Here is a 17869-nt window from a genome sequence, read left to right on the forward strand (position 1 = left end):
ATTGAAAAATTACTGGATTTTTTGTTTCCCTTCTTTAATTTAAGTTTGCCTTTTATCAAATGTTATGACATTTATACACAACGCTTATTACTAAAAACACCGATCTGGTTTAAATTGTGGTGGTGTCACTTAAACCATTCTAGAGTTATGTCTCTTTACAAATGGAAAATAATGCTGTTTCCATTCTCTAACTTGAGTGTGCCGTTACCGTCTTTACCAAATGTTATAAAACTTATACACAATGGTTATTACTACAAAACTCAGATCAGTTAAAAACTTGGGTTGTGTAACTTTTACAGTTCTTCAGTAATGTTTGTTTATAACTTCATATGATAAGCAAGTGGGGACATCATTTGTCCACATTTTTTTACTTGTACATGTACAGTACCGTTCAAAAGGACCAACTCTTCCACACCCTACACCAAGGAAAATGTCGGAGTCACTCCGAAAAACTCTGATATTCTTCCCAAAATATTGGGAGGAATTTGGGAGTAATCTCTCCCAAAATCAGGTAAATGTTTATTGTGATAGCGAGCTCACTCTACACCGAGGAATTAATTGCCCTTATCCTCCTTTGATCTCTACCGGCACACGACTGATAGGGTAATTGGATTACCTGACAGGTAAAGGTTGAAGTAATAAAGAATTATATTTCCGGTCTACTGTATCAGTTTAAGTGTCAAACAGGTATATAATTTTAAATGTCATTTAATACTAATTAAGTTTAATTTGTGGTAATATTAAATAAGTCAAAATATTTTCGTATTTTTTGTTTGCTTATCTAAAAATATCTTTACCTTAATGTACTTGCTTTTAAAAAAAAAGGATTATAAAATATAGTGGAATATGTGAAAAATCCAATATTCTACTTCAAAGTTAAAGTCTTTATTTGAAAATTATGTGTCTAAAAGTTTTGTATATGCAAGTAAAACGGAAAATTTATTCACCATTCATTAGACATAATAATGGCCCCGTAATAATTGTGTAAGTCTACGGCATTTTCTTTTTACGATTATCTAATTGCTGGAATGAATAAAATATTTAAAGCAAAATATTGTTGTTAATATTTAAGTTTTATAGAAAATATAAACTACTTAATTTTGACCTCGATGTCTTTACCAGTAAATTAATATTTTATTTACGAAATGGACATGTGCACATACTTGTGTAAAAAGAACCGGAAACTTCCGCTAAATTAATGAGAGCAGTTTAAAGAAAATCATAAAAATTACATGTCTCAAAGTTTTGTATATGCAAGTAAAAGGGAAAATATTATTCACCATTCGTTATGCTTAATAATTACGGCATTTTCGTTTTACGAATTGTTGGCAGTACTGTAGGATAATAATACATTTCGGTTACAACAGGAATACTTCCACAGCTGCATTAATTTCGTCTTTGTATAATAATTATTTTCGCACAGTGAATGTAAATTTATGTATTTTGAACAGTGATCTTAAAAGATTATAAAAACAATTATTTGCCGTGTGAAGACAATTCCACGATACACATCTCAGTTATCAGTAGTTTGGGTTGAACTTGAACTTGACTTACTTAACAATGTTAAATGCTAAAAATAGTTAACATTAAATTGATTAATTTTATCCACAGCACGAGTTTTTTAAAGGGCGGGAAATAATATCGCGTACCAGTAAACTCAGGTGACCTTTCTAGACAACCGTGGGAAAAATTCATTCAAGGTGAACGACATTTTTGTGCGATCGTATTGAGGCTCCCGAAGGTCCTTTTACAATCGATTAATCGGAATCTAAAATATAATTCTTTTCCGAATAAACGAGAACACATCTTTGACTATTTGAATTTTAATGTTTTTATCTTTCAAAAAAGGACGTAGACCTGAACATTAGTTATACGTCCATGGTCAATAATATAAATTTATGGTTGATGAAATATTGAAGTTATGATGGAAATTGTCCCGGGTGATCAATTGTGTTCAAATGACAACAATACGATAAAGAACTGCCAATTATAGGCGGTTGGGAAATTTTGAAAATAAAATAATGACTGATTTAACTGGAATAGAATATTATGATGGGCAATAGTGAGGTTTGATAATAATTAAAGGATTAGTGACCTGTCGGATAGCAATAAGCGGATTACTTATCATCACAACTTTTAACATCTTTTGTAAGGGAGCTACCATTTGATTTTTATGGGGGGCTAGGATGAAAAATGTTGTCCTGCATTTTTTTAGCTGCAATCTCTGTCCTGTCTTTTTATTTTTCACTCTGTTCGGTCCTGCCTTTTTTTTTATAGTTTATCCTGACTTTTTTTACCTAAATTGTCGTCCTGACTTTTTTTTTTGCAAGTGTCTCATCCTGCCTTTTTTTTTTTAACTCAAAACTCCTGTCCTGCCTATTTTTTTCAAATTTCATCCTAGCCCCCCCCCCCCCCCCCCCATAAAAATCAAATGGTAGCTCCCTAAACGTAAAATGTATTGAGCGTCATAAACTTGTCAAAAACATGAAGACAGGTAGAATTATAGTAATTTAAATTTTTACACTTTCCAAATTTAAATGACGAAATTGATACAAATACTTTTGTCAATTTGAAAACCGTTTCGTAAAATAGCAAAATGACGAGCGCTAACAATATCACTTTAAGTTATTTCCTTTGTCCAACAGAGTTGTCACTTTACAGTTTCTTTTCTAATTTAAATTATTCAAGTATGTATAAATGTACCGAGGTGGTGAAACATAATATTTTACATTGCTCAATAAATTAAGTTTAATTACTTGTTGATCCGATGAATCGTGTTACCGTAAAAACAACACGATTTTATTAGCCAGTTGATTTTTAAATAATGAACAATTAATGCACCGATATTGCTAATTGAGTAAGTCATAAAAGATTCTAATTGTGTCAGAATCGTCTTTGTTGAAAGAACACAATGTATGTCCTTACCGGACTGTAATAGAAACACAAAATAACAAGTTTTTTCTTCATACTTTTTCGTATGTACGTTTTATTCAAAGATAATGGCATAGGACAAAAACATATAAGATAATAATTATCTTCTTCTAAATGATAATGTCACATCTTTATCTGTCAAAGAAAGGAAAACATTTGTTCAATTTTTAATACCGTGATTTTAAAGCACACCTGTGCAATCAAGATCGATTAAATGTACATAGGTAAATTATCTGGGTAATCCGATTATGTTGTCACGCGTCGTTAATTTCTAGTACATCCGATGGGCAATAAACCAATTAACAGCCACGCGGTGTTGGGAGAGAATCTTTGGAGGACTTTGGGAGTGAAATCCGCGGTACTTGGTGTGATTCCGAGAAACACGGAAATCGGAAAAAAACGATATCGAATCGATCCGTTTGAATGGTACTGTATATGTCTTGTAGTTAGTGCCTATTTAAAAGCTGAGGTCATCACATGGCCTTCAACAATAAACTAATTCCATATTGCATAGCTAGTAAGCTATAAAAAGCCCCAAAATAACAAATGTAAAACAATTCAAACGAGAAAACCAACAACCTGATTTATGTTGTACTTATTTTTTATAAACCACTAATGTTAATATATATCTACCAATAATGAGTTTATATGTCTGCTTCCATAATAAAGTCTGCATTCTAAATCACAATATTTTATTGTGACATGGTTCACACCTAAACTCCAGATAGATTATACATGTTATATACTGAAATTGTTTCAAAAAAAAAAGTCAAATTAAAGCTTAATATGAAATGCATTGCTTTGACTTCGATTACAGCTGTTTTGTTGTTATCTTTTGTTTTGAACCTTGAATCTTGATTTGTATCATCGAAATGGATTTATTAGATTTGCAAATTGTTGTCTCTTACTTTACAGGTCAAAATTATTTGAGTGGAACAGTTCTTGGTTTAGAGATTGTTGAGGAAATCCGTCAACATACAAATGTTCTCAGTGAATATGTACAGACATTGTGTACAGAAACAGACAGTCAGTTTATCAACGTGAAAAAAGAATTGAAAGATTTAGAGAACAGCTTACAGGATAGGATAGGGAAATTAGAAAATGTATGTAACAATTACAAAATAGACGGTATATTTGAACAAAATGACAACCTCAAAATACTTGTGTGATATTTACTTATAGTTTAATAGATGATATGTTACAGTTAATTTGTATAATCAGTGATTGTGTAGAATCACTGGTCAGTTTAGGGATTATATACAATCACTAGAATGTTCAGGATTATGTATAAGAAAAATGTCAGGGATTAGACATAATAACTGAAAGGATGAATAAGTTTTATTTGTATAGAAAATGAATAAAGGTTAATTATTCCATTCTAGGAAATCATATCAAAACATCATTATAAACATAAATTGTAAAATGTTAAACCACAATACAATAAAATTGTAAAGGGTTCCACTGAACCCAGTGTCTAGCCTACTTTTACTGTCAGTGGCAGGTTAAACAAAAAGGGGAGACAAATTTTTTTTTTCTCCTCTTGATACTTTCTTTTTATCGTATCAAGCTTCTGTTCAAATGTTTGTTAAAAATCCAGAATGGTTTATGAATTTAATAAATGTTTTAAAAACTTTAACTTTAGATTGTTTGTAATGTTAACTTGTAGAAAAAAAAAAGAAAAAGTCCATTTAAAGGTAAATATATGAAAAAACAAGAAATACATTTTTACAAAATTTCCTTCTAGATACTAACTTTTGTCCAATCTTTTAACAAATCCAGGAAATTTTGAAATAGACTTTAAGCAATGATATGCTAACTGGCAGAAAAACGTCCACTTAGAAGTTAAATATGGATAAATTGGACTCTTTTTAATTTACTATCATCTTATGATCATACACAAGCTTCTGTCCAAGTTTTGTAGAAATTGATATTTTGAGAAAGTTTATCCTCAGAGTGAATATTTATGGGAACTGCAGACAATGATGACCCCAACATGGAACCCGGGAACATTCTGCATTTTCTATCAAATCCAGTATCAACCAATAATTCAAACTCACCAGGAAAAACAAACTATAATTTGTCTATGTTTAAATTTTATCAATCAAAAGATTTTTGAATTTTGATAATCCCTAAAATCATATCAAGTTAGTTGATATTAAAAGGGCATGATCAGTAAAAACAAGGTAGACAAAAAGGCATGATCTGCCAAACTGCACAGAAAATTAATTACTCTGTTAATATCTACAACAAATTAGTAGAGCAAGAATAGATTTGAGCTGTGAATTAAAGGCCATTTCTAAAGTAATAGTTGTCATCACTTGGTCTTAGTTGAATTGTCAGTCGGCAAAAAAAAATGTGTTAACTCCTTTCTGAAACGACTTGTCCGTGTGCTACCAAACTTTACTCAAACAAATGGCGAATATAAACAAGGAGATGTGTTCTGATTGCCAATAAAACAACTGTCCATAAGAAACAATATCAACTGTCCTTTACAGGAATTTAGATTTAAACTTGTATATAGGGATTTGATCCATCATCAATTATGGCCACTTTTTATGGCCTCGCAACGAAGTCGGTGTCATGTAGTTTTACCCTTGTTCATAACTCCGTATTTCCGAAATTCCGTAATTTCGTCATTCTGTCATTCCACAACAAACCATAATTCGGAGTTTTTTTTATAAACGCCTTTAGATCTTGGGCTAATTTTTTGGTATGTGAGTTTACCATGATGCGTTAAAGATCAAGTTTAAGTTTTGTTCTGCTCCGCTAATTTTTACCGACATTACAGGCTTTATTAAGAGGCTAGGTATTTATTATTTCTTATTCACCTAATTCACACGTTGACAAGAGAATGTGATTTATATGAAAATGTCACTTTGAAATAAAGGTGATTGAAGTTAAAAAAAAAAAAGTTTTGTTCTGCTCTGATAATTTTTACCGAAATAACGGGCTTTGGACTTTAAAATGTGTTGAAAATCACAGCTATAAATACTTTTTTCTATACGCTTCCAGATTTCAAGCTTATTTATGGTATGTGAGACTTCCATCATGTTTGTGTCCACATGTGTTATTGAAATTGCAGAATTTTCAATTTTTTGAAACAGGGCCATTCGTGTCACTTTTACACATGTAGATACTATGTTTCAAATACTTATCCCATATGGGATCCAGACTTCAGATGGTTATCCTGTCTTATTGCCAATTTCACCGGGATTTCATTGGAATCCTAATGGATCCCGCTTTCTTTTTCTCTTTGGATGTCGGGCTTTTTTTAGTAGAAAAACTCCAAAATTTTTAGTTTCTGTTCTCTAAATAAACTCATCATAGATACCAGGACTAAATTTAGTATATACGTACGCCAGACGCACGTTTCGTCTACAAAAGACTCATCAGTGACGCTCGAATCCCAAAAAGTTGCTAACTTAAGTTTGCCTCAACCAAATGTTATAAAACTTATGCAAATTGCTTTTGACCTCAAAACACAGACCAAGTATGAAGTTTCAGAGTGTCACTTTAACAATTCTTGAGTTATGTCTGTTTATAAATGGAAAAATTGCAAAATGTTAAGTTACTGTTCTCTCACTTGAGATTGCCTCAACTAAATGTTATGAAGTTTATACACAATGCTTATTATCACAAAATTCAGATTATTCATGTTATTAATGGAAAACAATGCAACATATTTAGCTTCCGTTCTCTAACTTAAGTTGCCCAACCAAATGTTATAAAACTTATACACTGGCTTTAAACAACAAAACATTATGAGACCTATACACAATACTAATTACCAGGGAACTCAGATCAAGTACAAATTTGGGTGGCATAACTGTTATAGTTCTTGAGTTATCTCCCTTTATAATGTTGTATACAGTAAAAGAAAAACTGATTGTTATGTACAAATGTTCATTTTCAGATAATAATTGGGAAATTCGAAGTTGAGTTATTGTCATAACAAACATTTTGTGAAATTACTTGATGTGTGAATCCTATAGTTAAATATAGTAAAATCTATCACATTTTTTCCCCAGAAAACTATGGAGCAGGAAGTTGAAATAAGTAAGTATTCATGTACATTTGCATTGTTAAGGTAAACAAAGTTTAGCAGCCTGTAATTCATTGGTTGTCGTTTGTTTATGTGTTACAAATTTGTTTTTCGTTCATTTTTTTTTTACATAAATAAGGCCGTTAGTTTTCTCGTTTGAATTGTTTTACATTGTCGTATCGGGGCCTTTTATAGCTGATTATTAAGTATGGGCTTTGCTCATGATTGAAGGCTGTACAGTGACCTATGGTTGTTGATGTTTGTGTCATGTTGGTCTTTTGTGGATAGTTGTCTCATTGGCAATCATACCACATCTTCTTTTTTATATATTCAGTGGTATAATAGGACTCATCATGTCTTTCTGTCTGTCTGTCCTTTTTTGTACCATAACACCTAGGTTAACGAAAACTTGCAGTTGTATCTTGGGCTGTTAGAGTGTCATATACCATAGTCACGATAGTCAGGTCACTCTAAAGTAGGGTTTGGCCATTGAACCCAATGGTAAAAGTTCATGTCCAATGCATGTCCAGCTCATAACCTGTGTAAAGTAGAACTAAGCTTAACCAAACTTGGTATGCAGTATCATCATTTGTATAATTCATAATTATAAATATCAGTGTTAATTCATGTCAACACTGATGTGCTGACTAAAAGGCTTGTGTTACCCTCAGAAAGGAAACCACCACTATTGACACAGGGGTTGGAAATAAAATTTTCGAAGATACAAGGCTTACATATTATACACCAGATGCACATTTTGCATATGAAATAAACATGAAGGATGTTGGAATCGTTAAAAAAAACAACATATCATTAAGAAATTGAAGACCCATTCAGGACCCAAAAAGGTTTTGATGAATACAAATGCAACTGCATGTAACTATGAATAAACTCATCATAGATACTAGGACTGAATGTTATAAACTAGTCAACAAAAGAAACGATACACGACTTTGAAATAAAACTCATCAAAAAGTATTGAATATAAAACAAAATAAGGTACACTTTTTTAAAAAGCTTTCATTTGCAATGTATGCACATGTGATAATGAAAATCAAAAATTGTCGAAAGGTATCTAAATTCCGTGAAAACGATCATAGGGTGCAAATTAGTTTTGCGGAAAGTCGAATAAAAATCGACACATAATTTTTAAGTACAAAATAAAATTTCAAATTTGTTTGAAAATATTCAATATGCTAATCAAGTTATGTTTATGTTGCAAGTAATGAGTTGAAATATTGTTTTTTTCAAATTTTTGGGAAAAAAGTTTTTTTTGAAATCTCAAAAAATGCAAAAAAGTGTTTTATATTTTCGTCTTAAATCAATGCTTTAGACATGAAAACAACACACAGTAAATTTGGAACCTTTCGGATTAGTTTTAAGATTGTTACCGCTTTTTGAATATCACTTTACACATACTGTCTATGGTAAATAAGTTGATAATGTATACATTTTAACGTTTTCTTGTGGGGCCGAACTTTGCTTAACAAATAAACGAAGAAACTGTATGATTTTAAAAACATATTGATGGCAAACACTGTCTTTACCTTCAAATAAGAGGTTGGCATCATTAGTTGGAACTTCTGTTTTTAAAAGTGTCGTCTTATGTTAATTTTGTAAAAAAAATAAAAAATGCGAAAAAACGTCACAAAAGCAAAAAAAAATTTTTTTTTTTAAACGGATTTATATTTCTATAATGATTAAGTATTACTACCTTTAATATTGGCCCAATGAACGGAAAACTTAATCTTTAATTTGAAAACAAGTCTTGTATCGTTTCTTTTGTTGACTAGTATATACTGTCGATGCCACTGCTGGTGGACGTTTCGTTCCCGAGGGCATCTGTCAGCACTTCGGTTTTGACATGAATATCAATTATATGGTCATTTTTATAAATTTTCTGTTTACAAAACTTATTTTCGAAAAAACTAAGGATTTTTTACCCCAATAGTAGATTACCTTAGCCGTATTTGGCACAACTTTTTGGAATTTTGGATCCTCAAAGCTCTTCAACTTTGTATTTATTTGGCTTTTTAACCATTTTAACCAGAGCGTCACTGATGAGTCTTATGTAGACGAAACGCGCGTCTGGCGTATAAAATTATAATCCTGGACTTTTGATAACTACAGTACTTGCAACCTTAGGCGTTACTGTTTGACGTGAACTTGACTGATCGGTGAATGATCGGTGACGGATGTTTGACTGATCGATGAGTGATCGGTGATCGGTGACCCATAGGATCCATCAGATAAGTCAAATAACCTATGTAAGAGTTACCCTGACAACTGTAACCGATCGATCAGTAAATTAAATTTATGCACGGATCGGACGGAAACGTATATATTTAAAATTCTCATGTAAACCGAACTCCACAGTGTTTACAATCGAACGCGGACCTCTACGAAGACACCTTAATTTACACGTTATAATTTGTAATAAAATTAGTTGCAATAAAAAAGTAAAAATAGTTTAACAGAATAAGATGCTTAGAGCGTTAAATTGTTTGTGTTGATTAATATTTTCGTATTAAATATTATAAACATCAGAGACATATAATACATAATTGTATTATATGACTCAGTTAACATGAACTTATTTCTACGAAAATGGTTATTGTTGACCGCCATTAGATTTTTGAACTTTTAATAGTTTCGAATAGGTTGTTTTTTTCATGAAATTAAAAGAATGTCAAAGAAATGATATTAAAAGTTTGTTCCCATTGTTTAGAATTATCAAAATTAATCATATGATTTCAGTACTTTTTGTACATCATGATTGGCTGTTCTTCATAGAATAATCTAACTTTCAGGGAATTTTTGTATGCGTTTCCTAAAATGCAAATATTTCTTCATTTTACTGAAAATTATTGACCGCCATTGGATTTTTGTACTTTTTATATTTAAGAATAGTTTTTTCTCATAAATTAAAAGAATGTCAGAAAAATCCCACTAAAATTTTGTTCCCATTGTTTAAAATAATCAAAATTATTCTTTTTATCAAAAATGATACTATTTTATTTGAAATCAGTTATTTTTACCATCTTGAGACAAGTCTTCTAATCAGAATAGAGATATAGTGAGAATTGAAATACTTAAACTTTTATTTTTGTGGAATAAGAATGCAGTTATTGATTTATTTTGATGCAAATTATTAACCGTCATATGATTTCAGTACTTTTTGTACATCATGATTGGCTGTTCTTCATAAAATATGCTTACTTTCAGGAAAAAGATATAAATTTTTTGTACGCGTTGCCTAAAATGCAAATATTTCTTCATTTTACTGAAAATTATTGACCGCCATTGGATTTTTGTACTTTTTGTATTTAAGAATAGGTTTTTCTCATAAATTAAAAGAATGTCAGAAAAATCCCACTAAAATTTTGTTCCCATTGTTTAAAATAATCAAAATTATTCTTCTTTTTATCATAAATGATACTATTTTATTTGAAATCAGTTATTTTTACCATCTTGAGACAAGTCTTCTAATCAGAATTCAGATATAATGAGAACTAAAATACTTACACTTTTATTTTTGTGGAATAAGAATGTAGTTATTGATTTATTTTGATGCATATTATTATAACTGTCATATGATTTCAGTACTTTTTGTACATAATGATTGACTGTTCTTCATAAAATAATTTTACTTTAAGGAAAAAGATATTAAATTTTTGTACACTTTGCCTAAAATGCAAATATTTCTTCATTTTACTGAATATTATTGACCGCCATTGGATTTTTGTACTTTTGATAGTTTAGAATAGTTTTTTTTTCATAAATTAAAAGAATGACAGAGAAATCATACTGAAATATTATTCGCATTGTTAAAAATAACCAAAATTATTCTTCTTTTTATTAAAAATGATACTATTTTATTTGAAATCAGTTATTTTTACCATCTAGAGACAAGTCTTCTAATCAGAATAGAGATATAGTGAGAATTGAAATACTTAAACTTTTATTTTTGTGGAATAAGAATGCAGTTATTGATTTATTTTGATGCAAATTATTAACCGTCATATGATTTCAGTACTTTTTGTACATCATGATTGGCTGTTCTTCATAGAATAATCTAACTTTCAGGAAAAGGATATAAAATTTTTGTACGCGTTGCCTAAAATACAAATATTTCTTCATTTTACTGAAAATTATTGACCGCCATTGGAATTTTGTACTTTTTATAGTTTAGAATAGTTTTTTTTTCATAAAATTGAAAGAATATCAGAAAAATCCTACTAAAATTTTGTTCGCCATGTTTAAAATAATCAAAATTATTCTTCTTTTTATCAAAAATGATACTATTTTATTTGAAATCAGTTATTTTTACCATCATGAGACAAGTCTTCTAATCAGAATTCAGATATAATGAGAATTAAAATACATAAACTTTTATTTTTGTGGAATAAGAATGTAGTTATTGATTTATTTTGATACAAATTATTAACCGTCATATGATTTCAGTACTTTTTGTACATCAAGATTGGCTGTTCTTCATAAAAGATGCTTACTTTTAGGAAAAAGATATAAAATTTTTGTACGCGTTTCCTAAAATGCAAATATTGTTTCATTTTACTGAAAATTATTGACCGCCATTGGATTTTGTAATTTTTATAGTTGAAATAGTTTTTTTGTTCATAAAATTAAAGGAATGTCAGGGAAATCATACTAAAATTTTATTCGCATTGTTTAGAATAACCAAAATTATTCTTCTTTTTGTTAAAGATGATACTATTATATTTAAAATCAGTTATTTTACCATCTTGAGACAAGTCTGCTAATTAGAATTGAGATGTAATGATGTACTTTTTATTGTTTAGGAGAAGTTATCTTTTTTATTACAAAAAGACTATCAGAAAATATAAAGTTATGTTGTTTGCATCGTTTAAAATTATTTCTTTTTCTTGTTAAAAAATACAGCAGTTATTGTAACAGTTGTAATTTGTTATTTTAAATGCTTCGATTGTGACGAGAATATAGAAAGTCCGTGATTATGATAAGTTTTTTTTAAGAATTTTATGATGATAAGGCTGAGACTACTATAACAGTAGTCTCAGGATAAGGATACAAAAATTGAAAATATTGAAAAAAAATAGACTACATTTTTCAATAACTGATTCTTTCATTTTGTTTTCCCGAGAATGTTTGGAAAATAAGAAAATAAAACCGCGATGTAGACACCGTTTTAGAACTCGCCGGTTTTGAAAATATATAACCTAAATAAAACGAAAAAGACCATTCTTTAACGATGATATTTTAATTTAGGTTTTATCTGTACATTTCTTTTCATTTCAATTCATAAAACTTTGCTAAATAATTAATAAACAAAGTGTATAATTGAACGTTCGATTTTCAAGAGTCGCCATTTTAATTAGATTAAACGAAACTAAGATTCCGTAATTTGTATTAGTTTATCATGTGACGTATTAAAGTTCAATCCGTCATCAAGGTCGATCGGTACTATCCGTGCGATCAGTCCGATCAGTCAATTACTTTTACTATAAGTCTGACGGATTGCTGACGTGAGTTTGACGCGAACTTGACTGATCGGTGACTGATCGAACTTGACTGATCGGTGACTGATCGATGACCACTGACTGATCGCTGAAATAGTAACGCATAAGGTTGCAAGTACTGTATATATACGCCAGACGCGCGTTTCCCTACAAAAGACTCATCAGTGACGCTCGAACCCAAAAAAGCTAATATAAAATTATAAATAAGTGTGTTTGGGTTCCCTCCTTTTAGAATATGCAAGCAAATATTTAATGTGAAGAATATAAAAGTTTTTACTTTTTTCCGTCGATGTACGATACAGTAGAGGTAACCAAGAAAAAACAAATATTTAGTTTGTATAAGATAATTATTTTCAATTCAATTTTTCCTTAACCAATTTACTAACTGTTTAATTATTTATTTAATTGACGATAAACAATTTGTTTTAAAGCCAAACAGTTAAAAGGGTTTAAAGGCATTTTACACGGTGGTTCTTTGAGCAACTTTTATGATTGACTGAAATTAGCAAGAATCATAATTGCAGTCATTTGATGTTGTCAAAATCTTATTCATCGCAAAATGTAATATATTATTCTGTTTTATGGGGCTTGACAAATCTTTTGGTTATCACTCATTTTTAAATGTTATCTCAAATTTCAGAAAAAAGGCGCTGTTTATTACAAATACTTAAGTATTTAAAGAACATTTTATCATGTTTATAATTGAATAATAGTCTCTGGTAATATTTTTTACAAAGTACAAAATTGTCAGCATTACCTCAAAAGCTAACAAAATCTTTAAACAGAATAATTAGGAAAGAGGTATTTTTGGCTTTAATGTTGATTGACTTAAATTGTCTTTGCATCGGAAATAAACACATTTATTCTAAAACCAGTTGTAAACATGATACAGGTTTTGTTCTCATATATTTTATGTCGTTATACTTTTAATACTAATATAAACCTCTACTGGCAGGGATTGCACTTGATATTATTCAGGTGATGAACATTTAATCTTTCAATCCACTCAATTGGGGTCTGGAGCTGGCATGTCAGGATATTTTAGTAGTCCTTTGTTAATCAATATAACATTGTCATTTCGTTTACTTTCTTTTGTTACCTATTCTGATATGGGACTCAACCTTCTTTTGAACTGAGTTTTACTGTGCTTATTCCTGTGGTTATTGTTTTTCTACATTGGCTAGAGGTAGAGGGGGAGGGTTGAGAATTAAAAAAATAACCCTGACACAAATTTGCGCCTGCCCTTGTCAGGAACCTCTGATTTTTTTAGTCTATTATGAATTTTAACTTAAGGTTCTTGTGTATATTTCATTGTGTTGTATGACATATTCTATCACTGAACTGGTATACATTTTTGTTGAGGGGCCAGCTGAATCACGCCTCAGGGTCCAGGAGTCTTAACTACATTGAATACCCATTGGTGGTCTTTGGCTGTTGTCTGCTCCTTGATCGGGTTGTTGATAGATTACCATTTCCATTTCCATTCTCAATCTAATTATCTGTTCTTAAAATTTTCAATGGTTCCATACAGAATTTCATTATTTGGAAGACAGCATATGCAAAAAATGCTGACATCTTGTAAAATAATAAAAAATGGCTGTCCTTAACCTTTCAAAATGATTTGACAGAAATTGTACTGTACAAATATGAGAGGATGAAATAAAAAAGATTTTACAATTGATATGATAATATGAGGCAGGCATTACCTGTGTATGGGGAAGTAGTCACCCTGTATGATTTAAAAAAAAAATCAAACATGTTAAAGAGAAACGGAAATACCGTAACGTTTCCGATTTGGTGTCTGTTGTTAGAGACTTTAGTTGTGACGTTATTTAAGTTATGACGTCATATTCAATGTAAACAAAGAAACGCTATCATCAGGTAACGCTTTTAGCTCACCTGACCTGAAAGGTCAAGTGAGCTTTTCTCATCACTTGGCGTCCGTCGTCCGTCTTCCGTAAACTTTAACAAAAATCTTCTTCTCTGAAACTGCTGGGTCAAATTTTACCAAACTTGGCCACAATCATCCCTGGGATATCTAGTCTACAAAATGTGTCCAATGACCTGGCCATCCAGCTTTTCTCACCACTTGGCGTCTGTCGTCCGTCGTCGTCGTCCGGCGTCGTCCGTCGTCGTCGTCGTTAACAATTTACATTTTGAACTTCTTCTAGAGAACCACTGAATGGAATGGAACCAAACATGGCATGAATGTTCCTTATGAGGTGCTGACCAAGTGTTGTTACTTTGTAGCCGATCCATCAGCCAAGATGGCCGCCAGCGGGGAACTTAGTTTAACATAGGACGCTATGGGAAATGCATGCAAATGACTTCTTTTAGAGAACCATTGAATGGAATGAAACCAAACATGGCATGAATGTTCCTTATGAGGTGCTGACCAAGTGTTGTTACTTTGTTGCCGATCCATCATCCAAGATGGCTGCCAGCCGGGGACTTAGTTTAACATAGGACCCTATGGGAAATGCATACAAATGACTTCTTTTAGAGAACCACTGAATGGAATAAAACCAAACATAGCATGAATTATCCTTATGGGGTGCTGACCAAGTGTTGTTACTTTGTAGCCGATCCATCATCCAAGATGGCCGCCAGCGGGGGACTTAGTTTAACATAGGACCCTATGGGAAATGCATACAAATGACTTCTTCTAGAGAACCACTAAATGGAATGAAACCAAACATAGCATGAATGTTCCATATGGAGTGCTGACCAAGTGTTGTTACTTTGTAGCCGATCCATTATCCAAGATGGCCACTAGCGGGGACTTAGTTTAACATAGGACCCTATTGGAAATGCATACAAATGACTTCTTCTAGTGAACCACTGAATGGAATGAAACCAAACATGGCATGAATGTTCCTTATGTGGTGCTGACCAAGTGTTGTTACTTTGTAGCCGATCCATCATCAAAGATGGCCGCCAGCAGGGGACTTAGTTTAACATAGGACCCTATGGGAAATGCATACAAATGACTTCTTTTAGAGAACCACTGAATGGAATAATACCAAACATAGCATGAATGGTCCTTATGGGGTGCTGACTAAGTGCTGTTACTTTGTAGCCGATCCATCATCCAAGATGCCGCCTGCGGGGGACTTAGTTTAACATAGGACCCTATGGGAAATGCATACAAATGACTTCTTCTAGAGAACCACTAAATGGAATGAAACCAAACATAGCATGAATGTTCCTTATGGAGTGCTGACCAAGTGTTGTTACTTTGTAGCCGATCCATTATCCAAGATGGCCACTAGCGGGGACTTAGTTTAACATAGGACCCTATTGGAAATGCATACAAATGACTTCTTCTAGTGAACCACTGAATGGAATGAAACCAAACATGGCATGAATGTTCCTTATGTGGTGCTGACCAAGTGTTGTTACTTTGTAGCCGATCCATCATCAAAGATGGCCGCCAGCAGGGGACTTAGTTTAACATAGGACCCTATGGGAAATGCATACAAATGACTTCTTTTAGAGAACCACTGAATGGAATAAAACCAAACATAGCATGAATGTTCCTTATGGGGTGCTGACCAAGTGTTGTTACTTTGTAGCCGATCCATCATCCAAGATGGCCGCCAGCGGGGGACTTAGTTTAACGTAGGACCCTATGGGAAATGCATACAAATGACTTCTTTTAGAGAACCACTGAATGGAATGAAACCAAACATGGCATGAATGTTCCTTATGAGGTGCTGACCAAGTGTTGTTACTTTGTTGTTAACTATCATCCAAGATGGCCGCCAGCCGGGGACTTAGTTTAACATAGGACCCTATGTGAAATGCATACAAATGACTTCTTTTAGAGAACCACTGAATGGAATAAAACCAAACATAGCATGAATGTTCCTTATGGGATGCTGACCAAGTGTTGTTACTTTGTAGCCGATCCATCATCCAAGATGGCCGCCAGCGGGGGACTTAGTTTAAGATAGGACCCTATGGGAAATGCATACAAATGACTTCTTCTAGAGAACCACTAAATGGAATGAAACCAAACATAGCATGAATGTTCCTTATGGAGTGCTGACCAAGTGTTGTTACTTTGTAGCTGATCCATTATCCAAGAAGGCCGCCAGCGGGGGACTTAGTTTAACATAGGACCCTATTGGAAATGCATACAAATAACTTCTTCTAGTGAACCACTGAATGGAATGAAACCAAACATGGCATGAATGTTCCTTATGTGGTGCTGACCAAGTGTTGTTACTTTGTAGCTGATCTATTATCCAAGATGGCCGCCAGCGTGGGACTTAGTTTAACATAGGACCCTATGGGAAATGCATACAAATGACTTCTTTTAGAGAACCACTGAATGGAATGAAATCAAACATGGCATGAATGTTCCTAATGTGGTGCTGACCAAGTGTTGTTACTTTGTAGCCGATCCATTATCCAAGATTGCCGCCAGCGGGGGACAAAGTTTAACATAGGACCCTATGGGAAATGCATACAAATGACTTCTTTTAGAGAACCACTGAATGGAATAAAACCAAACATTGCATGAATGTTCCTTATGAGGTGCTGACCAAGTGTTGTTACTTTGTAGCCGATCCATCATCCAAGATGGCCGCCAGCAGGGGACTTAGTTTAACATAGGACCCTATGGGAAATGCATACAAATGACTTCTTTTAGAGAACCACTTAATGGAATAAAATCAAACATGGCATGAATGTTCCTTATGAGGTGCTGACCAAGTGTTGTTACTTTGTAGACGATCCGTCATCCAAGATGGCCACCAGTGGGGGACTTTTGAATGAAATTAAACATGTTCCTTTCCTTATAAATGAGGTTGTGTTGTCACTTTTAGCCAAATTTTATATTTTTTTATATGATTTCAAAAACCCAAGTAGAATCAGGTGAGCGATACAGGCTCTTGAGAGCCTCTAGTTTTCATTACAGAAACAATAAAAGATTAAGGTTCATTTTTTTAGGGGAGAAGTATAAACATGTAAAATTTCTTTAATGACCATAACAGAAAGCAATAGCTATAGTAACTATTCAATGGACATTGTATAAAACAGTTATTCTTGTCAAAAAGTGGATTTTTTCCACAATAATAGTATTGGCAATTCATGTAGTAAATAAAACTTCTAAATCAATGAGATCGTTATAGTAATTTAAGTGAAAAAAAGTATGTTTAATCAAATACTTTGGCTTGTAATACATCAGGACTGAAAGCAAATATTTATAGTAAAATAGATAGGCTTTACTTTGTTTTGTTGCAGATAAGTTCAGTTCACTGGCCACTAGTGTTTCCATAGAAATGGAGATCTTAAAGGCTGAAGTAAAAAGACATGAAGACCATATTCCAAAGAATATTAGAGGTATAAAATATGTTGTAGTAAATCTATTGAA

General features: G+C 32.3%; 1 protein-coding gene across 2 annotated transcripts in view; it reads left to right on the plus strand.

Annotated features, from left to right (window-relative positions):
- LOC143058633 (uncharacterized) overlaps positions 1-17869 on the plus strand; it is a 43915-nt gene that overhangs the window by 16993 nt on the left and 9053 nt on the right. For both annotated transcript variants that reach the window (XM_076232105.1, XM_076232107.1), the window contains exons 5-7: positions 3847-4034; positions 6960-6987; positions 17740-17838. In XM_076232105.1, coding sequence (XP_076088220.1) covers positions 3847-4034; positions 6960-6987; positions 17740-17838 — 315 coding nt within the window. The remainder of the gene's footprint in view (positions 1-3846; positions 4035-6959; positions 6988-17739; positions 17839-17869) is intronic.

Source organism: Mytilus galloprovincialis, chromosome 14, assembly GCF_965363235.1.
Source record: "Mytilus galloprovincialis chromosome 14, xbMytGall1.hap1.1, whole genome shotgun sequence".
NCBI classification, from domain to species: Eukaryota; Metazoa; Mollusca; class Bivalvia; order Mytilida; family Mytilidae; genus Mytilus; species Mytilus galloprovincialis.